Source organism: Telmatherina bonti (assembly GCF_933228915.1).
Source record: "Telmatherina bonti genome assembly, chromosome: 17".
NCBI lineage: Eukaryota > Metazoa > Chordata > Actinopteri > Atheriniformes > Telmatherinidae > Telmatherina > Telmatherina bonti.
The window spans coordinates 23,453,780-23,481,251 of NC_136615.1; the positions used below are offsets into that span (position 1 = coordinate 23,453,780).

At 38.5% G+C, this 27,472-nt stretch overlaps 1 protein-coding gene across 1 annotated transcript in view; it reads right to left on the minus strand.

Annotated features, from left to right (window-relative positions):
• LOC306767928 (matrix metalloproteinase-17-like) overlaps positions 1–24,811 on the minus strand; it is a gene marked incomplete at its 3' end in the record, with an annotated part of 82,273 nt that extends 57,462 nt beyond the window's left edge. The window contains exon 1 of the mRNA XM_079256100.1: positions 24,377–24,811. Within this exon, the coding sequence (XP_079112226.1) occupies positions 24,377–24,511 (135 nt within the window). The 5' untranslated portion in view covers positions 24,512–24,811. The remainder of the gene's footprint in view (positions 1–24,376) is intronic.
• Positions 24,812–27,472: the final 2,661 nt, after the last annotated feature.

Genomic DNA, 27,472 nt, shown 5'->3' on the forward strand with positions numbered 1-27,472 from the left:
AAAAAAAAACCCTAAACATTTTTAAACAGCACTGTAGTAAAAGTGCACCTTCCTACTGAGTTAACCCTTAAGACCAGTGTTCCTCTGCGCGGCTCAGTGACTCTTGACTTGTGGCTCATGAAGCAGCCACTGGCTTTCTGAAAATGCTATCTAAACAAGTCATAATGATCCTCAACGGTGTAGTTCTCTCCACAAACAAGAGCTGCAGGCTGCTTGCAGAAACTTTGCTTTTGTAACGGCCCTAACTGACCCTGTCAGAGTTGCCAGTTTTCAGCTGAAACCGAACTCTGAAAAAGCTGCTCCGTCTGTAGCTCCATATATATAAAAAAATAAACATCCATATTCCGGACGCATTATTGTATTTTCACCATATACTGTTGCATGACAATGCCATTACTCCGTGCAATATTTAGGATAACGATCCATTGCTAAAAAGCTGAATGTTACCGATCTGGCAACGTAGCAGGATACATAGCATGGGAACACTATTTTTGCAGGGTTGGCGGCTCTCCTCTTGTCCTAGTATATTGAGTTATGAATATACTATTTTTTAAGAGAGAAAATCACATATAATGTTTCGGAATAAATATGACCAGAGTAAAATGACTCATCAAATTTGCATATTATGACATCACAGGTTGACAGCCGTGTTATATTACGTAACTCAAAATTAAAACTTTTTTCATTCATAGTTCCAGTTCTTCCAAAATACCCACTTGTCTCATTAAACCGTGTGATCCACTTGTGATGCATACCTTTATTTTTCACATTGACCCTGCCATCATGATGGCTACTTAGTACTCTTAGCACAGTGCTCCAGTACATAACAACTATTCCCAAATATTCCCAGAATTCTGCCACCCCAACCTGCCACCCTCAGAATCATCATCTCCATCATGTGCTGCTTCAGTGACATTATTATTGTGGAAGGACGGGTTGTAAATCAGAAGCAGAATTTTCACTATTGCTGGAGGATCAGTCATCATCCTGAATTGGCAAATATTCCTCTCCATAATCAAAGGCACAAGTACTTCATCAACAGGAATAAAAAAATATTTCAACATGTCTACAAGCGTCCTCTGCAATCTGCTTTATATCACAGACAACAACCACTTCCTTTCTTCATGTTGTTTAGCTGAAATGATGTCATTTGAAAATATCTGAAAAGTTAAGGTAACTTCGGGTCATAAGTTGCCTCAACTTCATCGTCTAAGTACCATACAATAGTAGTCTCAAGTCTGGTCAACTTAAACATTTTGATTTGAATTTACAATGTTTTTGTGTTTAGCCAAAAAATGCTTTGCAGCTGGTTAATGTTATATATACATATATATATATACATATATATATATACATATATATATATATATATATATACATATATATACACATATATATATATATATATATATACATATATATATATATACATATATATATATATATATATATATATATATATATATATATATATATATATATATATATACATATATATATATATATATGTATATGTATATATCTCTCAATAGTAATAAAAATGATCCACTTTAATGAAGACTTTTACAGAGTTTGGTAAATAACATACTGAAAATTTATCATGTAGAAACATTTATTTGCAGACCATTGTGCACACTTTCCCAGGCTCCAAACAAATTCAGGTTTAAACAGAAAACAAACCAAAGAAATAAAAGACAAGTGGATAACAAGACCAACATTTCCATTAATGACTATTCAAAGCTAAAAAAAAACTACAACATAAATTATAAAGAATGGATGGGTTTAAATTATTTATCCCCATCTCTAACTTAATAAGCAAAAAAAAAAAAACTGAAGATAAGAAAAACAAGAGCAGGAAAGTAAACAAACAGAGAACCTGTAGAAAACTTCAGTTTCTCCAAAAGGACATACAACTGGTTCTTTTTTTAAAAAATTTCTAATTAAGACACCATAAAGAAAGTACATACACACAGTACACACACACACACACACACACACACACAAAACTGTCAAACTGCTTCTTTACTGCATCCTAAAGGCTTTTATACTACAGCTAAAAAAAAGGGCCTGCTTCAGCAGAAACAGTAATGTTTTGTTTTGCTGTTCATTTCCTTATGCCAGGCTCTAAAGCTGAAATAAAGAATATTCTGAGTTAAACCAGCCGCATTAAATACAAAGATCAGTCAGCCCCCACTACTGTCGTTGTCGTAATTTATTCAGGAAAATTAGATTTGAAGTAGTAGAAGGCTAAAATGCTGGTTTACAGGCTGGAGGCAGATGGATTAGAATAGCATGCATCTGGTAACCAAATAAAACCTACTGCAACATGGGGGCACTTAGTCAAGAAAGAAAAATTCTACAAAAAAACCCAAAAAATGAGCAAAGGATGGCAAACTTTAATTGGCACTGAGAGCTAACAAAAATGAAAACAAGAAGAAGAAAACAATGACAACCTGTAATAGAACAAGATAAACTTGATGTTCTTTACAAAGATGATAAAAATGCAACACAGGTGAGTGGCAGTAAACTAGGACCAGGTGCGAATTAAGAAAACAGAGGAACAAGTCAAAGGAATTCCCAAAGAAATGACCGTTACTTTATAAGAAAAAGGAAAAGATGTACCGATAAAAATCTCGTGATCACATAGATTACAATTACTAACATAGAAACAGAGAAAATAAAAGCCATGGCACACACACACACACAGAGTAACAATGACATTTATCTGCGACTGACAGTGAAGAAATTCTTCTATAAACATGTATAATTAAAAGAAAGACATCTCACCACTTTCACACAGGCTGCTTTTCTCTGACATAAATACGGCCGCTAATGTGCTTGTATCGTGAGACGAGAGGGTTGCACTGAGGCTTGGAGACACACTTCACTGACGGGACAGCTTTCTTCCATTTGTGATGTTACTGAGAGCACTTGATGAAAGTCCTAAACACGTAAACATCCAGAGAAGCAGGACTGTCCTCGCTGCATGGAAGCTGATATTCTGTGACATCAGCAGAACAAATGCTCGACCCCGCCACACACCTTTGGCCTATAGAGGTCTAAACCATGCAACCCAACTGCTGCTCAGATGACAATGAACTATGTTGCTTATTTATTCCAGCCTCATCTCTGCAAAGCATCTTTCAGGAGCTGATCAATTTATATCAGCACTTAAAAAAAAAGTATTACTTTGTTTAAAAGTAATTAAAAAACCTAAAGCTAACTTATTAACTCATGCCAACCAACAGCCACCTCCACCGTCTGCAGAATGTGTGAAGTTTCCCGTTTTGTGGACTAGAGATAATTCTCAGGAACAAAATGTTACTGACAACAAGCTCCCAGTCGCTTTTGCAGCACAATGCAACCTACATATACTCATATCTTGTGTGTGAGAGGTGAGGGCCTTCATCTAACTGTTGTATAGTTATTTTAATTAAATTCATGCAGACATTTAAGTGAAACCTACTGGTTTCAGTCCATGCTCTATGTGACTTTTCCAGTGATCTTTTGTAAAATATTCCAAATTTGTTGCTATATTATAGAAAAGAATCAGATCCGATTTCCTTTCCTCATAGAACACGCTTTTAGTATCAGCAGTAGCACATAATAAAAAGTCTAAACAACACCTCTTTCTCTTGATGAGATTACTGTTTTGAGTTGGTGTGTATGCTATGAGAGACGCAGCTGCATCATGTCTCTTTACAGAGATACAATTAGCCTGTAATACACTGATATAACTTTCTACATACCACATGCATTCCCAGTGTTTCTCAGCACGTAACTATGCCTGATTAATTGAGAGGATCAATGGGTAAAAAAGCACAAGAAAAGAAAAAACAGCTACTTATCCTTTAATGTTGAAGTTATCATTCTGATTTTTTAAGTATAACACCGCTGCAGCACAATCCCGCCACCTTTCTTTCCGAACTGCTCCAATTTTCTATTTCTGTTTTATTGATGCTCCCCAACTGAAAGGCTCCAGCGAAAACTGCTCAGTCACCAGCGTTCCTCTAATTTCTCTGTCCCTGTCTCTTTCCACCAGAGAGGAGATGACTTTGACCTGAATATATATCCCAGAAAATATATGAAAGCATGTCTCTATTCCTAGAGTGCATACTGAGGAGTGAGGAAAGAGGAGGCTTACTAGAAGTGCAAGTACAGTACAAGTAAAGACATAATTGGTGTATCTTTAGCTGAAGTGTTTTTGACATCTGTGAGCTCTGAAGGGGGCAAATCCTACGAAATAAATTGAGTTGGAAATAATTATGTACATGTGTTTTCACAAACACTTTAAATGCTAATCTGGCAGAAACAAAAAAAAAAAACATAAGATGAACAGGAGAAAAAAAGAAGATGCATTTATGTAATAAGTTTGATTGACATTGCTTGAAAGTGACATCTATAAAGCTTTAAAGTTTTTGTGAATTGTTTGTCACCTTGACTCTATCGTATATTTAGGCTTCACATTGTAGATTGGATAAGGGCTTCATTTGAGATGTGTCAAACAATATGTAGGAAAAATGTGTATCTGTTGGTGATGTAGATGACTAAATGGGGAGTAAATCTTTAAAGCATGAACAAGCTTTTTCGGATAGGCTGTGTTTCGATTACCTCTAGAATTGCAGGTTCAACAAACTGAATTTTGGCAATAAAAAAAACCCTTTTGGAAACCCCTACATTTAGAAAAAAACTCAAATATAACTAAAAAGTTTCTATGCACTCATGAGGCGGTTTTCCAGACATTTTGATATAGAGGTATGACCACGCGGCAACCTCCAGCGGTTAAAAGTGAAGCCTTTGTGGAAGTGCATAAAACTGCAGTTCCATCTTCATCAACTAGGGGCCGGCTCCAAAACAGAGCAAATCCCCATAAACTCCCATGTTAAAAACACCAACTTCACGGCAGAAATAAACATGTTTACAGCCTGGTTGAAAAATCCATTTTCGGTTTATAGGTCAGGTTTACCTTCATGACAACTGTGGGGGGAGTGAATTTTTTTCTAACTCGCCCGTTTTAAAGGTGGAGTATGTAAGATTTTCAATATTTTCAAAATAAATGAACTAATAAAATAACTACAATCATAATTAGATAGTTTTTTTAACCTATAGGTTCCAGTCTGTCCATATTTGATGTGTTATTAAATTACAAGTTTAATTAATGACAAATGACAAAAAGCACTTTTTTTTTACTGGCAGGCAAACATTTAAGAAGGGTTTTTGTCACAAGGGGTCATGTGACCAGTTAATTTCTGGTAAATATGGCACAGTACAAACAATGGCAAAATGAAGAGTTCTACAATGACTCAAAAAAAGTAAATGAGGGAGGAGGGCTTTGAAATGCTATGGCGGATCCTCTGCAGCAAGTAGAAACCCTGAAATAACGCTTTGTGGCTACATTGCATGGGCCGCAAAGTAAAGATCATGGTTTATGTGCTGAACACAGTTCAATGGAAACGCCTGCAAATCGCTGATGTAGTTTGAATTTTACAGTTATCACTTTTATGTTGTGAAAATCTGTAAAGGAAATGCAGCCGTAGAGTTCATTGGCTGGGGCCCTGCGATGGACTGGCGAGCTGTCCAGGGTGTACCCTGCCTTTCGCTCAAAGACTGCTGGGATAGGCTGCAGCTTCCCCGTGACCTTTCATCAAACTAAGCGGTTAGGATAATGAATGAATGAGTTTATTGGTTCGACAAAATGACACCCAAATATTACTTTATATATGAAGTCAGCTGTTTGTTATTTATGATTTATCCTTTCTATATATCCCTAGTTGCAAATCAATGAGCAGTCAAAGAAACCCCCCAAAATACTGGATTGTTTTCTTTTCCAGTCAATAAGAAAAGTTGCACAGCCTGTAACAAACAAAGCTTTTAGTCATGCATTAAATTTATGAGAAACCTGCAGGGCAAATGACTTTATCTGCAAAACTCAAATAGTTATTATTTGTAAAAACAAAATGATGTCAATTGCGATTGATGCTGCAATTCTGCATTTGAGAAAAAGGCTTCAGGTGATTTTGTGATGGATTTTTGCAGTGATGTGATAGCAAATATGTTGACCTTGGGTTTTCATTTCACCAGATTACTGGTAGCCAAAAAGCCATTTCTAATTCATATCTAACAACTTCCTAATTGGCATTCCAGGATATCTGTAATATCACGGCATCAGTGGTCTCAAACTCAAATAATAATTGTGGCACATTTAAACATTTTGGCAACGGATTTTCACTCATTTAGATGATTCCTTCAAGCACATTTCTCAGTAGTGTAACACTGCTGTGCTCCTTGCCATGTCATGCAGTGTCAGTAAAAAACTGATACTGTGACAAAACCACCACTTACATTAGCAAAAATGTCTAAAAAGATCAATGAAAGAAACATTTAATAATGTGGCAACTTGCCTAATGAAAATAGGGCAGAAAGCTTTGAAAACTCAAAACCTTGGCAATATTCTGTCAGTATTTACTTTGGTGTGACAGACTGGAGTTTAGTGGGGCCTAAAAATGCAGACATGGGGTGCAGAAAGGTTAAGAACAAACAAAAGCTGCCTAAATGGTTGGTTTAAACTACCAAAAACAAAGCAAGGAGAAGATAAACTGAGCAGAAACAAAGGAAACAAGGAAGTATATGTGCACAGGATAAATTCTAAAAACATGTGAGTGTATGTGCCAAGCAACAAACAAGGTGCAACAAATGGTGCAAAACAGGAAGGAAGCCAATAAAAGTGGGAGATGATAGAACTTCACAAACTAAAAGCCCAAAAGACAGAGTTCATACAAAAAAAAGGAACTTCGAGTCAAGATGACCATCACATAAAAGTGACCAATTTTATTCATTGCAGGCAACTGGTAGTTTCAATCTTAACTAAATGTAAGTAAGCCCAGTTTCTCAGCAGGAATAAACTCATTTACAGCCTGATATGAAGAATTATTTGTCCATTTAGCTAATTTAACTAAAATAAACAAATATATGGCTAATCTTATTGAGATTATAAAAATTATTGAACAAATGTGATAAAAAATACATATTATATCTTTGGATAGAAGCAAAAATGCATTTTCGGCGTGTCGTTTTCCTTATGAAACTGCTTATGGACTCTAGCTTTCCTTGAAACAAAATTACAGAGTATGATGATAACTGATTCTGTTCACAGTGTTTACACGCCACCCAGAGAAATGTTAACCTACATGTTCCTGCCATACCTATAACCTACACACCCAGTCTGCGTGTAACTGCCTCACAGTTGTGTAGATCATAGAAGTTTGGAATGGGTATTAGATATCCTGACATCTGTGCAACAGACTGTGCATGCAAGGGATCATTTGCCTCTGCAATCCTAAAACCTGGTGCTTCTAATCTTTTGATACAGTGAGGTCGGAAAAGGAAAATACAACTCATTTACACATCCCCATACAAACCAAATGTGTCCCCCCAAAAAAAACAGTATCTAAACAGTTCTCAAAGAGCATTTAATATCTAAATAAAGTGGCTTGTATGTCAAAGTTAATGTACGTTATGGGAGGACCTGGACCTATAAGAGATTATGCTATCTGACATATTTATAATATATGTGTAAAGCTTGTTGGAGAAAGGAGGCACTACTGTCTGGCACAGAAAAATGACCTAGACATACCCTAATTAAATGGCTGCGAACAGTGAAACAAAGTGAGACAACTGCTCATTGTCTCCCTGCAACAGAGATGCACGCTTGTGTGGAGAATAAGATGGTGCTGAAATAGAAAATCAAGCCTCGTGTGTCAGACATTGATTAATGCAGGCACAGAATTGAAGCTTTGCTGAACTGCTGATGCATCAGCTATGAGTGTGGCGTTTGAAACGGGAGGTGGTTGAGGCACGAAGGCAGTGGGTGGGCACGAGAAAAGAAAGGAAAGCAAAAGATGGTAATTTTGGTGGTTTTTTTTTTTGTTTTTTTTTTAAAATACTGTTGTTTATTTGGGTTAAGTATGTTTCACTAGAAGTTTTCTACAGCAACCCCCAAAACCGAAAGCTTTACATACGAGAGTGTTTGTAAAACTGCCCAGCTTGGTGTAGACTTGGGGCAGCTCCAAGGTATTTCACGCAGTCACCAGCCTCTGCAAGCATTCGCTTATTTCTCATTCACTTTAACTGAAACCCCAAGCTACTGCCTCCTGCTGCTGCTGATGAAATAGACTAAAATCCTTGTTTGTTTTCCTTAACTTTGAGCGACTACAAGAAGCTACATGTTATGCTAGCAAGTCTTATCCAGTTTTTTTTTCCACAAGAGTATCAATCTCAAACAATACTAATCATTTCATTTGAACCAGTGTTGACCCCGTGTCCGCACATCCTACTTTTCATGTCCATATTGAAAAGCTGTCAGCCAACAAAGACACACATAATGAGCTCTGTAGCCATGGTATCGCCACAACATTGTCGTTGCAAGCAGGGTCCAGCTTTGCATCAGCGTCCTATCTTTACTGTCTCACAATACCTCCCTGTTTAGCTCTAATGAACAGCTGCTTCTTACTTCTTTGCCATCCTGACAGGAAATGAGTCACTGGGAGACATTTAACCTTGTGACCCCGCTGACTCCCAAAGGGTCACAAAGTAGCACACTCCATTATAGTGTTTAAATTATCAGTTAATACCTTGAGGATGAGATCAGATCTGCAGCCCACTTCTTGAACTCTGAAAAGGTTACAAAGCTACAAGTAGAAGAAATGTTTGTTTTACTTTTAAAAGTCAGTGTCATTGGTGAAAGTTAGGAGATATTCAGTTGTTAGTCCATTAAATAATTGCTATTAAGTCCTAGGAATGACATCAAAATTTCTAAACTGCTCCAGCTCTTGTACAGATGTTACAGCAGCAGCCAGCTGAACTGACAGCAAATATTTTCACCATAGACCGGCACAGTCTCGTGTGGATAGAAGTGCGAGTTATGATGTATGGAAAAACTCTGTTTCAAACAAGAATACCCAAAAGAAAGCAAGAAAAATACATCAAAGGGTGGAAAAAGCTCCAGGCTAAATGAAATAAAAGAAAAGAAAAGAAAAAAAATAGAATAGAATAGAAATGGAAACAAAGCTGAAGTCACTTAATAGAAACGAGATAACACTAAGTTTGTGAGTGTCTGTTTAACTTTCAAAATTACATAATCTGAATAATCTGCCTGAAGATGCAAAGTTAAAGATGAATCGTTTCTTTAATATTCCTGCTGAGACATTCTTACCCCCATCCTCTGCTTTATCGCTGCTTGTAAATAATTTTGAGGCACTTAAAAGACTGGTTTTGTGAGTTTTGACCTAAAACTTTTATGTGCTGCTTTTTTAAAAACAACAAAAACAATTAATCAATTTTGATAAAATTTAGGTCTGGAAACTTTGAAGGAAAAACATTACTGCTTGCAGTCAACTGGAGATTTTGAGATGCATTTATAAATTCATCAGTTACCCATTAATAATTTCATCTTTTGTATACACATTGTAATTTTTGTGCATTTTTATTTTCTCATGAGGTTAAAGCCTTCTGCCTTCTGCAACTCAAGCCCAACTCACAACTAATTTAATCTTGGAGTGATATTCCTCACGCCCGACAACTGATGAGGTATAAGTTATGTTTGCCTTTTAGACATTTTGCCACATTTTGGATTCTGATAACATTTATTTTTGACACTGGATCCAAAAATGAATAAATCTGAAAAGGCCACATTTGTTTTTCTGTGTGTGTAACTCATGCACATCTTTTCTGAACTGATAATGCCAGAGTCCCACCGTCTCCTCAACTTGCCTCCAGAAACCCAACCAGCAGCTAAATGGCAGCTAATAGCGGTGTGTTTTAAAATCATATGACTTTTATAGCAACATTTGTTAAAAAAGAAATCCAAAATACACACATATACCTCATTTTTAAGCACAATTTCCCGCCATCTTGTTTTTGCACGTTTGTTCATATCACATGACGTGCTCATTGTCAGTTTTTCATGGCGTACTTCTGTGGCAATGTCACAGCATTTTCACAGATGTCAGTAGACAAAACACACTAAAATGACTTTCTTTACAGACAACCTTTTAACAAAGAAGTAATCTCCTTCTTTGTGTGGATGTAGCCCAACTTCAAAGTTAAAGGTTTGAAGTAGTTTTTTTCAATGAGTCATAGGATCACTTTCTTTCTTTAAATAACACATTAATTAGGAAAAAAAATGCACAACTCTTTTGGGGATCAGTTCATCCGATACTCAACTGGGAGTGTCTTTTCTTTTGCCAGCTTTATTTGAACTGGTTGGCTAATAATCCACAAATGACTACAATAACATCCGTCTTATGCTCATTTGTCAACATGAAAGGGTCGATGTGAAATACCTGGCAAAGAAATGCACTTTTGTATTTACAGGTGTATTTGTAATGTGTTTGTTTCTGCAGTCTTTGCAGCGTTGCAAAACATTACCTAGTTTCCATCAGAACTATATTCTGGCGTCCATATTGTCATTCCAAACGTCATGACCGTCCAGGCGAATCTAAGAACCCCAACCTGATAAGTAAGATCTACACTAGAGATAAAAGTCAGAGTCTCGTAAGAAGAAATCAAAACCACCCTTGAATCATTTTTAATTAAACACAGGTTTGGCTGCACAAAGATCCCAATCTCATCATTTATTAAAAAAAAAAAAAAAAAAAAGAAATAAAAAATCTCCTTCACTAAAAGACATTCTGTATAATCCAATTAATGTATCAAATCAAGCAGTTGTCTGTGTCTATAACCATCTTCTAAAAGAACATCCATGGGCTTTTTCATCAAACATAGAGATGCTATCATCATTTCAAGCAGTCAAAACAGCTTCCTGTTTTAGATCACCAACTTATCCCATGAGATGTTGTACTACACTGGGAAGATGTGGTATCCAATGAATGAATGCTTTTTTAAGTTAGTTTGATTGAAAAGCTCCTAAAACCATTCTACAGGCAGGAGTGTAAACACAATTTACTGAAGAAGAAAAGGATTTAGGCTCATTTGTGCAAACAGATAAGATCAAAAGATGGAAAGGGGCAAAAGAGAGCAAAATTGGGGGCGACATGCAGCCTGAATGACACGTTTAATCGAAGAGAAAATTGAGGTCGTATTGCTAGGTGGTAAAAGAGCAAGAATCAATCCAAGTTGCTCCCTTTCAATATGTTTTCATTTTGAATGTGAGTGTGGGGTTAAAAGCTTGATTGAAGTGCTCCAACAAAAAAGGGGCTCCGTGTTTTAAAAAGCCAAGAAGAAAAACATCAGTCGTTCAAACAAAAAAAAAAAAAAAAATCAATTATCCTCTAGTTTAAAAAGACTGTCACGTAGATTTGCTATCATTTTATTAGTTTAAGTTGTATTGTTCAGACTTTGAATTACTGGCTGGATTTCAATAGTGCTGCAAGATGAATGACTAACATCAGGGTGAGCGAATGAAAGCAGATAGAGGCTCACAGCAAAGGCTGCATGCAGGTCAACAGGCAGACCACTGACACTGAATTAGTGAGTCAGTGATGATGTGATGTGAGTGTCAGATGATTTGGTGACCAGATCCGCCTTTGAAATGGATAAAACAATAAGTCTAGTTCATGCTAAAAAGTGATAGAAAAAGTCTGGACTCAAAATGAGTCCTCAGTATTCTTTCTCTCAAGTAAAAGTATCATTTTTACTTATTTATGATCCCACCACTGGTTTCTTATTTATCAAAATAGCATAACTTTTATGTAATCACCATAGAGATTTCAAATTTATTCATCTAAAAAAAAAAAAACCTAGGGAGAATATATTATTTTGACTGATAAAGTTTGAATGACCTTCAGCAGATTAAAAACTTACAGCCATTTTTTTTTGTTGTTGTTTTTTGATCTTTTAAGTTGTGCAAACAACTGAAAAAAAAAACCCCACGTGTATCATCTAGCTTCAACTACAAACTTCTGACCATCATGGTAAATCAGGCCCCAGTAATGTACATAATCAATGCCACTGTACCGTCACCAAGTCAGGAACGTGGAGTTTTAAGGTTGGAAATTAAAAACCGCTGATACAAAAACTGCCGATACAAGCTGCTGTGTATAAACAAGAAAACATTTAAATCTGCTATCGTTTGGTTAATGAAGCATTTGTGAATCAGTAGGAAACTTGTCACTTAGAATGAAGTCTAATTTAACCGTATACAACAGACTGAATGCAGCAAACAGGAATGATAGAAAATGAGGTAAGAATGTCATACAATACAAAGCAGATGGCACTTTTCTCTTCTGCAGACACGATGCACATTTAATGGGACACAAGTCTGACTTGTTAGAAGAATGTGGTACATTGTGATGGATGTGCTTATACTGACATCCAGTTTCCATTCAGCTGCATGTGTGCATGCCATTTCCTAGACACTTGGGAAGAAAATATGCCCTAATTTGCATGTTTGTATGTGTGAGAATGTGACAGTAAGGATTAAAAATGTGCCTGAAAGTGGATCATTCAATCCTTGGCTTAGAAAGAGCTGGTTCTACAGAGAGGTGAGAGTCAGCTTCTGTCAGCTCCCTGAGGAAGCAACAAGGGAGGTAAGGAGAGAGTTGTCAAGGGAATGAAGCAAAGACATTGGAGGATAGAAAGACTATTAGGGGCCAGACAACAAGGGGCCAGAGAAAAACAGACTGGGAGACCAAAAACCAGAAGAGAAACTAACGGAGGAAGCAAACCACGGAATGAATGAGAGATCGAGAAAAAGAGAGAAAAACTAGCTGCAGGAATGTAAAAGCTGAAAGAGGTTTTATGAGTAACCTCAGAGGATATTATGGTAAATACAACAATGCAAAACTGATTCTCAGAGCTTGAATAAAGTAAACTAGACTTCTCTCATCTTCAAGAGACAAGACTTCTTCAATTCTTGCAAGGTCTAATTAGAACTGAAAAAAGTCCTTCAGGTGAGAGGAGACACATTTTTAACAACCAAGAATAAGGAAAAGAAGTCTAGTTCCCTTTACGAAACTTGTTAGGATTATCATGACCTGGATGAGTGAGAAACTAGCCCAAAATATTGCTGTCGTTTTCCTTTTGCCCCTGATGGGGTCGCCACAGCGAATCATCTGCCTACCTAGCCGGTACAGAAGCCTTATTCACATGATTGTACTTTGGCACATATGTCTTACACCGGATGCCATTTCTGCCACAACCTTCTGCATTTATCCAGGCTAGGGCCTGCAGAGAATCACAGGAACATCGGCTCTACCACCTAAGCCACTGCCATCCCGTCTACCCCGAAATATTGCCGTGCTAAATTGATAATTTTTCCTTTTAACTTCTTTTAAGTCCAGGGAGTATGTGAACTTCTTTGCTGAGGCTGTTTGGTTCTGGTTTTCAACAGGATTTTGTTTAAGAGAAAAAGTTATACTTAATCCATGCCAGAAGCCCCTAAATTCTTACAAGATGAACATTTGCAACACTATTTATAAGCATTATCAACTTATATAAACTCCGCATTGTAGGCCCACTTCAAAGATAAACTGCATTGTCATTTTTATTGCATAATTACCACAGAAAAAAAACAAAAAACTGTCAACATCCATTCATCTATATCTGCTTTTTCCAATGCTGGGTTGCCAGTGGTGGCCAGAACCTATCCCAGCAGCTGGTAGGTAGGAGGCAGGGTAGGCCCTGGGCAGGTTGCCAGTTCATAGAAGAGGTCATTGCCTAAAAAAATGAATTTATCCACACATGTATCAGTTTTGGAACCTGTACCCCTGCATCTCAGTATATCAAAGATTTTACAGTTTCAATAAGCCGGGTATAGGGCTTCAGAATGATTTCATCCCATTTCAATAAATGGATCTAAATGTATAACAGTTTCAGTGTTATAAAACCATTGCCAAACATACTGAATGTCATAACTTGGAATAGATTATTCCTGATATATGATCTGTGCTCTCTGACGAAGCTCAGTGATGATAGACAAAGACAGAAAGGAATCCAAATAAGAAAACAACTGAAGATTTAAGATAAACACACTGATGGAGTCAATTAGAACAACCCACAGGAACTGGAGTTAATTTAACAAATTTAAAGTTTCAGTGGCTCCACTGAGGGGAAAAAGCCCCCAGCCGCCTTTGAAGTTCTTCTCTTTGTGGGTGGTAAAGCAGCATGGCACTGAGAGAAAGCCTCGCAGACAAAAGGACTGATTAAAGCTAGTGTCTCTTGATGGTGAAGATAAAAGACAAATATGTGAACTTAAAGAGATAAACTGTACAAGTACTTAACTTTCACATGGCCAGTTGTTCATTTTGGTTTGTCACACCATATCTATCACTGTCCAACTGGTGACTTCCTTTTCATATACACTGGGGGGCTTTCTCAGTTCCGCAATACCTATGGGTACGGTTACATGATATTTTTTAATTTGGAATTAATAACTTGGAATGAAAGTATTCTCCTCCAAGTTTACATGAAAACAATAATTCTGAATGAATGTTTACATGAAACACGTCCTCACTTAATTCCTCCTTAGAGCAGCGGGTTGGGAAGGGTTCTGATTGGAGAAAGGGTGCACGTGACGTAAGACGTATGCCGGAAATAAACAAAGTTGGCTCCCCGTTTCTCATCTTTTCAGTCGTAACTTGTAAAAACTACATAATAAGGACCAATTTAAAAAAGCAAAACAACATATAACTATGTAAACTTCCAATCATTAAAAAATGTTAGATTGACAACCATGATACTTTTACTGGTGCATGAAATCATTTACAAGACAAAACAGTCAATTTGATCGGTGAGTGCTTCCTGTACTACTAAAAATTAGTTTCATTTTGTTACTCTCACATGTAATGTCAAGTGGGGCATGATTATTGTGTGTCATATAACTATATTCACAGTAAAAAGTTAAAATAAAATAACAAAAACAATGTTTAACAGCTCTCAACCCCTCACTAAAAGTACTTTGCTGGCAAAATAAAGCTAGGAAAGCATCTGTTTTAGTATTCAGTTTGGCAACGTAAGATGCCACTCCAGTAAGGGTGTGTAATAAGCATGGTGGTTGATACCTCAATGAAGTTGCCTGTATGAATTAGCCTGTTCTAGCAAAAGAAGCTAGTATAGAGAGTAGACAGAAGAAGACAGAGAGTAACTAATGACCCTTTGCCTCGTGTTAAAAAAGAAATGTACAGACCTGTAAAGTTTAATTCACCTCTAGGCCTGGGACTAATTTATGATCATTTATGACCCTACATGTGTACAATCTGTGAGCATCATGCATGATCTCCCCTCCCCCTGACAACGGAGAGCACAATATATACATTTACAATATAAAGTCCAAGAGCTGAAGAAAGACTGCTGACACTTGAGATGTCACTGTGTGGTGCAGACCCCATAAAATACTCCAAAGAGCATTTATCCTCACTTGCAGACTTAATGTTTCCCATAATCTCCCCCCTCTGCCTCCATTCTTTAATGTAGTCGGTGAGCTGTGCATTTATGTGCAAGCATGTACAAAATTCAGTTACCAAATTAGCCCTAACACAGAAGTTTGTCTGTGTTGCCTGCTACATGAACAGGGATACTAATGGGGCATACTCTGATGTCAAACTACGGAGGTAATGATGCACAATTTGACATGTTTATATTCCAGCATCCATGCGTCAAATCTGTAAACTAAGTTGACACAGGACAGAGATTTCCAAAGTGTTTCTTTTCTGTCACCATAAACTGTTGCCATGTATACAATAAGATGAAACGCATGGAAAAGTGAAATTACTTCTCTTTGTGTGGGCATGAAAAAGCCACAAATTGAAGAATACACACAGTATGAAACAAGTTTATGATACTATTGTTTACTGTAATAATGTTATTATACCAGCAGTATATAGTTTCAATCCTTGATGCAACATAATCTGGGTTTAGAAGCCTTAGACATAAAAAGTAATGTGATCCCAGCCTATTTCCTAATGTGTTTGTTCAGTATGCAGAGATTAGAGAGAGAATCCATCTTTATAGTCGCCTTTCAAAGTTCAAAGCGGTAACACAAATACATACACGATGATATATTTATAGGCTTCCCTTATTCACCCTTCATGCAGCCTTCAAAATATCCTGCTACTTGTTACTATAGTAATCCTTACAATGTCTCTCTGGCTTTAGCTGAGGAATGCTAGCAACTGGCAAGGCTATACAGTGAGTGTGCATATACAAAAATACACACCAGATATGTAAACAGTTGCTCGAGTGTGTCTGTTTATATGTATGGTTGGCTCTATTTTAAACTAGATCCTAAAAGAGCAAAGATCTATTCTTAAGATTAACCTAAATGTAACATTGAGCTTCGTCCACGTAGTGAAATAAACACCAGTCATGAGTGCCTCTTGCATTTCTACAGACTTTTGGTGCCTTATTAAATTCCCTTGAAGTTGAGTATCGACCATAGTCAGGAGAAAGTTGGTGTAATTGCCAGTGATAGCTGGATGGAAACACAGCTTATCTCTGCCACCCACTCAATCTTTCTTGGTTTTCCTACTGTAATTTTCTTCATTTCCCTTCGACCGTCAGAGGGAAAGGGATTGCAAGCATATAACTTAACCACGTCTTGAAGTGGACTCCAAAGAAGATAAGCAATCATCCTCATCCGCTCCTCGTTCCTCTTTTCAATCATCTGCTCCACTTGCTGGAAGACTCATATTTAGACAAACTATGATATCACAAGTGTGGCAGTGACCATCAGTCGCACACAAACAGACAAACAGGCAATCATGCGTTTAGAAACACACAATCGTAAAGAAACAACATGCAAACACATAAAACCACACTTATTATAATTCTGCCAATTTCTGCAAGCAATTTCAGAGTAGCTTTGTTGTTGCTTTCGGGTTTTCTTGATCCAGCTATTAAAGTGGTCTATTGGCAGTTTGGTTGGCAAAGCTTTAGATTATTTCAGGCTTCAGCATATGAGCCAGCGCAGTGCAAGAAACCACTGTAATTACAAGACCTAGTCAGTCTTTTGAATAGCAATGGCAACCAGAGCCTTGATGTGGTCAAAGACAAGAAGGAAGGCGAGTCTCCACGAGTTAAAATAGAACTGTCCACATGGAGTAGATTTGAGGTTTTCTATATGGGGAGCCCTGAAGACGGACTGCAAGTAATGAAGTCAGCTCAAGCCGATGGAAAAAGACCATTGCGTGTGGCTCTTTTGCTGAAAACAGCTCTCGCTTTGCCAAAATCTTAAATAAATTGCCGCTGTAGAATCAAGCAAAAATAGATTGAACAGAACTACTGTTAAGACTACAGATGGAAACTTAAGATATCTGCACTTCTTCTACATAAAAGGCAAATAAGCCAATGACATACAGCCTAGTCTCCTTCAGTCACAGCTGTCAGAACAGTACCATGCCACAAAGCATTTGCATCATTTTACTGTAGAGGAGTGAAGACTGCATTCAACCATAAAATGTGCATGCAACACACGAAAACCTTTTCCTGGAGCACAAAAGGATGGTGCTGCAAAGATGTTTCAGAATGCTCAGTAGTATTGGAAAATGGACATTTAACTTAGGAAAGAAAGAAAAGACTTGTTAATGTTGCTGCATATTTGCTTTGGTTAAAATTCAGCACATGATCAGTCTGTTTCTGTTCACATCATTTCTGTAAAATGGCCTTGAAAAAGTTATATTCTACCATTCTCCACTTTTTTTTTATTACCATTTCCACAAGTTGTCAGAGCTAAGTGGTGGTACACGGTCGGTAAAGTTTGGAAAGTTTCCAACTAACTATTCTCAACCAAAATATCAAATTCTGCATTATTATTAAAGCCTGTGTGTCAAATATATTCATTAATAGCTTTGACAGCAGATGTATCCGGTGACATCAGACACTGCCAGCATGTTGTTTGGAGTCTTTATTTATGGGAAAAATTACAAACAACTTGAAGGGTTGGATGGTTGGATTTCACTTTACCGAAGTTTATTGTTTGTGCTGTTAATTATTGATTTCCTAAAGACAGCTAATGTACAGTAAAGAGTATTTTGTTGTATTATGTGTGGTATTGTATGATGTCATAACTTGTGCGGATGCTGGAAGCAGAAAGTATGGGACCTACGTTTCAGGGTCAATTGGGAACATTATAATCTTCACGTATTGTTTTTTTCCAGCTTCTTTTCACTCGTTAGTTACCTTTAATCCCTATTTCACTCACTTCTTGGCTTGTTTCAGACACTAAAACTGATTGAAATACAGCTTTCTATATTTTTATATGTAGTCGACTCTCCAGGTTTTGCTTTGTGTCGACTAATGACAACTAGACCTGTGAATAAAATGACGATATTAAAAGCCTGTCAGTGTGAAAACTGGCTGTTAACACACCAAGACATTATTTTCGATAAGGCAACCATTTCACATATTTAGTTTCTAAAAAGTCTCACATCTTCCCTCCTGCTGTCTAACGGCACAACTCAGCTTTTCCTGACACTTTAAAACAAAGACCAGAATTTAAAAAAAAAAAAAAAAAATCCCATGAAAACATAGTTGAAAGACTAAGTTTTTAAGCCCTAAACTGTAAATCTAAATATCATTACCATGTCTGAGTCATGGTAAAGTCTGTCTTTGTGAAAATGCTATTAGTCAGCCAGACTCAGAACCTCAAGGAAAGGCAGGAATCGACCACTTTGAAAAGACAAACTCTAAAAATCTATGATTACCTTAGAATTTCTTAGACTCACAATATTACATTTAAACAAAAAACGCTTCCAAACATACCCTCATGTAATTGCCGACTGAAAACATCATGCAGACGCGTTGGATCTGGCACCTTTCACTCCCACGCAGCCATGTTACGTTGGCAGCCAATGAAGTGTAAGGACTGTTAACATCCTCACTCTTTTGGCCTCCAAGGTTTTTAAGAAATCCCACATTCTGCTCAGAAACCAGTTGGTCTCAGGAGAAATGTTACACTTCGCAAAGCCTCGATGACAGATTAGGGAGGAAAACTTTGAAGGAATAGTTGATTTGCACAACATCAAACTCTTCATAAGAAGAAGAGAAAGTGCTGCGTACAAGAAGCTGAACCCACGTCTATTCAGTCAATGTACTATAACATCTTCTAACCTAATGTGGTAAGCTCTAACTTCATGTTCATTAAAATAAGCATCTTTCCTGAGGTGATTAATCTCTGATTATCTTCTTTCTTTTTTTTAACTGATTGGTCACTCGCTTCTTTAATAATCCATCCGTTGTATGTCTCTTGGCTGCCCTTGCATTCAGTTACTGATGAGAGGAACGTCTCCGGTCTGGTTTGTCAGGGGAAAACTAAAGTAAGGAGACTGAAAATCCGAAGAGAAGAGAACATGATACTGGTGATATTCACACTTTAAATAGGCGAAGAAGGAGCTAACGAGGAGTGGTGGCAGTGGAGTTGAGCGGACTGGTTGCATCAGAGTTTATCATTATGAGGTCTAGTGGGGAGGGAATGAATGTGGGAGTGGAGGTATGAGTGGGGGGATGAGGGTGGTTTGGAATAGGCATTAGGTTTTTTTTCTCCTTTTTTCTGTTCAATGGACACAAGACCAGATGGTATTCTCATTGAGGAAATATGAGGCAAAATGAGAATTAGAAGCAGCCTGGCAGGGAATGGCTGTCCCCTTAGGCATACACCACACACGCATTACTTTCTTTTTTTTTTTTTTTTGATTTCTCTTAGCACACAGGGTGTAAAAATCAGACAAATCTAATCTCCTTCACAGTAATAAATTTGATCCCACAAAGACATTTTTCAAGTTTCTACTATATCAAACGCTTAAAGGTGGCTGATACAGTTACCTTCTTCTGATTCGAGACAGCTCTTATATTTATATTTTAGTTAGAAACTGGGAGGGAAACGGGTAAAAAAAGCTTTTTGTGTAGAAATGTGACATTGTAATTAAACCAAAATGTCTAAAAAATACCCATATTGCATTTGCCACAAACCAAACAGCTTAAAAATGAGTTGATAATTCATGAAATTATAATGACTGGCGATGTGGATAGACCTCCTGCCTCCATGGACTTACATGTATTAGGAGGCGCAGCTGCTCCTTGCAAACCGTGAGCTAATGAAGTGAACAAAAAAGCAGTCTGGTTGAAATTATAAATGTGTTCAATACCAGTAAGGAGTGTAGAAAAAGAAACATGTTTGAGTGTTTGTATTCATGTATTGGCCTGACTTCACTTTCCTGAATGTTTGTTTTCATGGGTTGGTATTGAGTTTTAATTTGGGCACTTGGATCCTTTTGTTTACCACTAAGTGAAGGACAACCATCTCGCTTACAAGAGCTAAGCTTCATTTCACCCAGGAGTCATTTAGTCATAAAATATGGCATCTTTCAGACCTTTTATTTACCTTTTTCCCTTTCCTCTAAAGTGCCTTTCAACAGTCTAACAACTGTTTGGATTAACTGTCTATGTCAGTGAGGTCTCCTCTTCACTCAAGGCATGCTTCCCTCTTTTTCTGATTTATTCACTTGGCATCAAAGGGCAGTGAGCTGCAGCCCCCGTGAATGAGTTGTTGTTCTTTTAGCCCTGTACACATGCAGAAGATTCTGTTTAGTTCACTGAATTTTTTTCTCCAAGTGACCATTTTACAAGCAGGCTTTGATAAAAATGTCACACACTTTGTGTGTTTTGCTGGTGAAGGGTAATATTTATCAGACGGCAACTCCAGTTTGATTAAATCTTTCTCTTTAATCTGATCATGACCAACGAAGCAGAGTAGAAAACAAAAAAAAAAGTAGCTTTAACATCCCTGATCAATAAGATCTATGAGAGCTGTTGGAGATGACAGTAGATGAAAACTTTGCAAAGCATGAATGAAAGCAATCTTTCAAAATGTTAAAATGTTTTATTTTGTGCATTTGATTAAGACAACAATCCTTTTAAGATTAAGATTTACTTTATTTGTACCAGTAGGTAAATTGAATAATAATTTAAATTTTAATATATATTCAGATCAATTGTGTGTCTAATTACATTTCCCAGGAAAGAAAGTTGTGGACCGCAATGACCTTTCCACCAATGCTTTGCACCACTGTTTCCAGTAGAACTGAACGCAATCATCATGGCTAAAATGGCATAATGAGCGGAACACACATGGTGCAGATGACATCGGAGATGTTGTGTAGGAGTTCCCTCAAATGCTGAAATAGCAAATTGGCAGTGATGCACTGAGCTAGATAACAGCAAAAAGCTGGAAACTGCATGCCTCGAAGCTGTGCTTGAGTTTTCAGCGCAGTTAATTACGGTCACTGTGTACAGTCGTTACAAAGACAGACGGATAAATTCAGCGCTCAAGCTCGACTAAAAGCCTTGTCATGCCTTTGAAGTGAGATGGGACTGTGGAGCAGCAGAGCTGGATATCAGGACACGCTTCTGCGGATAGATGACTGTTTTTGCAGGCCGAGTCCCAAATGTAAGGCAGTTATGAACACAAATGGGCTGAGATGCGAGAGGCCACTGAAACCCTCGACAACCAATTATCTACCTGTTCTCAACAGCTGAGAGCAATTTCATCGATGCGGGAGAAAGTCTTATTTAAAAGTCAATCAGCCAGTCACAGGGGAGAAGGGCGCACATCTGTCAGTCTGCCTGTCCGGCTCCCATCACGCCAAACTCGCTAAACAAACAGCCGAGAGGAAAATGTGTCTGTCTTTGATGAGATAAACAGCAATTACATCCATACCATACATTAGTACTGGTAAGTTTTGGTAGCATCTACATAAAACTGCAATGGGAAATTAATTAATAGTGAAGAAAATAATTTAATGAGTGACAAAGTTTCATTTATAAAGGTTTATATCTTTCATTAAAAAACAAAGAATCCTTTTATTTACTATTTTTTAAACTGATTTCTCTTCTTTTAAAACAGAATTGCCTGAATAATTCTGAAAACTAGTTAAGTGTAGTACAGAAGCTGCTATGGTGGCTTAGTTCTGACTTGTGCATCAGTGTTATTGGTCTTCCAACAAATCATCCACTGACAAACTCTGCATTTTTTTAAATGAAAACACTGATTAAATGCTTTATTTTTTTAACATGTTAATTTTGTATCATTAATCAATTAAATAATTCATCATACTCAAGTCAAGCCGCTTTTTGTATGATGTCAGATCTGACCTGAAATCTGTTTTTATTTTTATATTTGAACTTAATTTGACCGTTGCTAAACTTTGTAAATGCACATGTGCAAGTTTTCACCATTTAAGTCCAGATTTCACAACATGATGATTAACCATAAAAGAGCTAAAAGATGTTCTAGTTCAGCAAAAGCTTGTCTCTAAACTGTCTTCCTCATCATCTTCTTCATATTTAGATATCATTAGACCAATACAACACCCAACACATGACAAGATACGGACACATTGACATTTTATGTTGAGGTATACCCGCCACTGCTGTTAGGTTTCTTCCAGTCAGTTATTTGAGATGAGGTAAATACCACCACATCATTCATCTTAAACGTCTTACATTCATGACATAATATCAGTGCAGCAACAACTAAGTGTGTCCAAACTTTTGACTGGTGTATATCAGTCTAAACTAAAAATTAACTGAGAATACAGGCATGCTAATTTCAAGAAGTCATTTTTCATGTTTCACTTATCCATTCAAACCTGCTTTGACGAAAAATCTTAGAAATTAAGTCAAATTAAAATCATCTTCGATAAAGGAGAAAAAAAAAAAGGTGTGCGTGAGCTGATATGCTCACAGTAAGGATTCAGCTCTCCACAGCTTTAAGCTGCTTTAAGCTCCCTGTTTTGGTTCATGGGTTCCTAAAAAAAAAAAAAAAAAAAAGTGCAGCTGTTCCCTGTGCAGGGGCTCATATAAACCAGTCGCACGGCATTTAACAGTAGGAAGCCAATGTAAACACATCTGAAGAAAGGAGTTTAACATGTGGTAAGTAATCAGTCCTGTAGTTTTCCTCAACCAAGCAGCAGTGAATATTCTGCATACAGTCAGCAATGAACACATTGATCTCTTCCTGCTTGGTGCGAAGAACAAACTGGCTTAAAGTCAAACCTTTTGTTACAGTAATGTGCTCATCATAACCTCTACCTCGGTTACATTTATAGATAACGAAATGTTCCCCTCTGCAACACTAGAAGAAAGTATTCCTCAAACCCATGAAACTGAGGTCATGTCTGAAGGTTTGGGACTCTGAAGAAGATAAATGGCCATCTTCATGCGGCACTTCCACTGGGAATATGCCAGACTCGGCTCACTGTCAGAAATACCCCTAGAATAGTCAGAAACAGAACTCCTTTTGCACCCCTCTCCAAAAAAAAGCATAAAAACATGACAGCTGATGACAGATTTGTGTGACAAGAGACAAACTGGCTGAGCAGCAGAAAAACATAGCTCCATCGAAGCCTGGAGAAGAGAAAGTTTACTGGAAGACTAATTACACCACTGTGTCGGCTCAAACAAGAAAACTGTCAGAGTTTTCTGCAGAATTCTCATTAATGTAAACAAATAATGAGGTGTTGTCGCAAGAGTTAGTAATGAACACATACTTGCTTTATCTGCTGGTCCTTAGCTCATTAAACTTCAACTAAAAAGTAGAGCTATACGTCTCATCTACTGGTGAAAGTATTTAATAGCAATCATTCGCCCACTGAACGCGTTTTATAACTCAGCATCTAATACACAGATTCTAATATTCACATGATTTGATACATATTTTATCTGCAGTTATTAATCAACAGACTAATACAGCAAATCCCAAGCTCTCATCCCGGAAAGATGAACAAATAGGCTACTCACTCACTCATAATTAATCTCTTAGTCTGATGTAGCTGTAAAAGACCTCCACCACATATCTTAAACAGCTTTATCTGAACTGTTCAGAGGGATGTCACTTGTTTTTGTTTTGTTTTTTAAGGCAAGATTGAGAAAAGGAAATGATGGCTTTTATGGTTGTCATTGTGCTGGAAGTGAGCTACGTTTGCAATCCATCAGTGCTGGATAGACACAATGTCAGCATGCTGGAGGAGGAGGTCGATACTCCGCCAAAAGCAAATGCATACATTTATTTATTGCGAACCAGGAGCCCAGACTTCAGCTCAAAGAAGTGACTCTGTTTTGTTTTGGTTTTTTTTTGTTTGTCTGTTCGTTTGTTTCATCTCATCCATCCTGCCAGACAAAGCGTCCCCGAGGCATCGTGCTGCGAGGTGTTCGATCAAATGGTGAGGACGGGACAAGCTGCGTAAAGTAGGCTAAACTGCCAGTCGGTACGAGAATGGGTACAAAACACGCTGCCTTGAATGCCCACTGGTGGAAATCATACTTCTCGCCCCCACAACACCAAGCTGTCGCGTAGTAAAACTTCCTAACCCTGTGTGTGTGTGTGTGTGTGGGGGGGGGGGGGGGGGTTAAAAGACGGAAAACTTACCACCCCCATGTCTAGCTGTTCGGTAGTCGGAGATGGAGCCCCTCCAGTCAGGGGTAAAAGCCACAATATCGGCACCAAAAGCAACATCTCTGGGGAGATATTCCTCATCCACTTGTGGAAAACCAGAGAAATCATGATGCCCTATGACAGGGTGATCCTGCAGGGCACAGACATGGACCCCGACGGCTGCATCCACGGGATAAATCACGCGCCGACACTGTCTGATGTAGTGGGTTCTACCTTACTGTGGAGCGCAAACACATAAAACACATGAAAACCGGCGGCGGTGGGGACGGTCGGGATTTACAAGTTGCAATGATCAGCTACAGGGTCATGATCAGTGGAAAGACTCTCTTTGCTTATATAAAGTCCATTTGGGGTGAAAAAATAAAAATTAAAAATTAAAAAATTCCCAACAGCCGTGACGCGCGTGCTGCGCTTCGGACCGTTCAGTCTCGAGCACTGGGAATGCGAAGCAGCTGCGTGCGGTTTTGTCCCGAGCAGAAACTGCTCTGCTCGTCAGTGCACACACACACAGGAGCCGTTGGCCCAAAACATTCAGGGAGAGGGAGGAGGGGAGGGAGGAAGAGAGGGAGAGGGGGGAGTTCGCCGCCTTTTCAGCCCCCGTGCAGCCTGGTGAATTCATGACGTGCGCCCTGCGTAATTTGAGTCTTCAGATGAGGGGGTAGGGGGTGATGGTTAAAAGTCTTGAGCCAAAGTTTGTCAGTGCTACTCGATCATCTTTATGTGTGAAATGTGTCAGTGTTAAGTGGGCAACTTGCCTCAGAGGGAATTCCTTTTTAAAACAGGAGACCTGGAGTGTCATTTTTCTATACGTCATCTAAAATAACACAACATGATCTAAATTCATGATCTCAATGCAGAATGTTTTTCCAACATAAGATGAAGGCTTGTTTTGCACCCTTTTGCATGGTTATATCTCTGACTTGGGCAAAGGAGCTTAAATCTACCACAATCTTGCGCATGAGCAGCTGCTCGGCAGTGGAGCCATTTGAAGATGTGAGTCAAGCAGGCATTGACATCTTCAGGGACTCCTGGAGTAAAAACCACTTGTGGGTCGGCCCATTTAATACCCTGCATAAATCAACACATCCTCCTCCTATGTGCACTGTATACGTTTAGTTCAGATCATCTATCATGTGTTCAGTAAGCATAAAATAATTAGGGTTAATTTTTTTTTTGTTTGTTTTTTGTATGGGTTTATCATATTGGTTTTGTCAACTCTGAAATAATTCATATGCATAAGGATTAAATGGTTGAGAACAGTTTCAGATTTAACAACTGGAAACCGTGATTGAGAGTTCTGGGGGAAGTTATCACAGTCCATCTGTGTGAGTGTGTGTGTGCATGTGTGGCAGCGTGGGTGTGTAGGTGTCTGAGAAAAAGGGAGAGAGGAAAAGTGAGGGGATACAGTTAATTGTATAATTTACTAGAATATTTTGGTATTGATCCAAAATTGTGGCAGAGTGCTGTCAGTCAATTGTTTAGGGTAGTCCTGTGTTAATGTCCATCCATCCATCCATCCATCCATCTTCTGCCGCTTATCCGGGGTCGGGTCACGGGGGCAGCAGCCTAAGCAGGGAAGCCCAGACTTCCCTCTCCCCAGCCACATTTGTCAACTCTGCGGGGGGGGATCCCGAGGCGATCCAGCGTGTCCTGGGTCTACCTGGAGTCTCCTCCCAGAGGGATGTGCCTGGAACACCTCACCAGGGAGGCGTCCAGGAGGCATCCTAACCAGGTGTCCGAGCCACCTCAACTGGCTCCTCTCGATGCGGAGGAGCAGCAGCTCTACTCTGAGCCTCTCCTGGGTGACCGAGCTCCTCACCCTATCTCTAAGGGTGAGCCCAGCCACCCTGCGAACAAAACTCATTTCAGCTGCCTGTATACGAGATCTGGTTCTTTCAGTCACGACCCACAGCTCATGACCATAGGTGAGGGTAGGAACGTAGATCGACTGGTAAATCGAGAGCTTCGCCTTCTGGCTTAGCTCCTCCACATTACTGCAGACGCCGCACTGATCTGTCTGTTGATCTCACATGTTTAGGGTACTTCTGTGTTAATGTGTTTATCAAAAGATTTCGAATAAATATTGGGTATGTGTTAGTTTAAATTTCCTTTTACAATTAGCTCCTTGGCATTATATAATAAATATAATGTAATGATTGCTTTCATATAAAAAATGGTCAGATTGTTACAGCCATTTTAAACTGTAAGGAATTTTTACATTAGTTTTGAATTGACAATATAATACATTATTTATACATATATATATATATATATATATATATATATATATATATATATATATATATATATATATATATATATATATATCACCCTGGAGGCCAACTTAAAGCCAGTTGCACAAGTCTCAATCAAATGTGGCATATATCAAGGAGATGCCCTGTCCCCTCTGCTGTTCTGTATAGGCCTGAACCCCCTCTGCCAACTAATCAACAAAATTGGCGATGGATACCAGCTCAGGAATGTGGCCACCATGAGCCACCTCCTGTACATGGGTAACATCAAGCTGTAACTAAGAGTGAGCATGACATCGACTCACTGATCCACACCAGCAGGATCTACAGCAGGGACATCGGAATGTCATTCGCACTGAAGAAATGTGGGCGAATGATAACAAAGAGAGGGAAGGTAATCCATACGGAGGACATTGCACTCCCAGAGGGCAGGATAACAGATGTGGAGGAAAGCTACAAGTACCTGGGCATACCACAGATGAATGGCAACCATGAAGAAGCCACAAGGAAAGCTGCCACAGCTAAATACCTGCAACAAGTGAGGCAAGTACTGAGAAGTCAGCTCAATGGCAAGAACAAGATCAGGGCAATTAACCGCTATGCCCTGCCAGTGATCAGATACCCTGCTGGGATAATAAGCTGGCCAAAGGGGGAAGCTCAGACTACGGACGTCAAAACACAGAAGCCACTCACCATGCATGGAGGGTTCCACCCCAAGTCCAGTGTCCAGCGACTAATCACTAAGTGCAAAGGGGGCAAGTGAGCATCAAGGCCACTATCCAAGAAGAAACATCCAAGCTCCATGAATACATCTGGA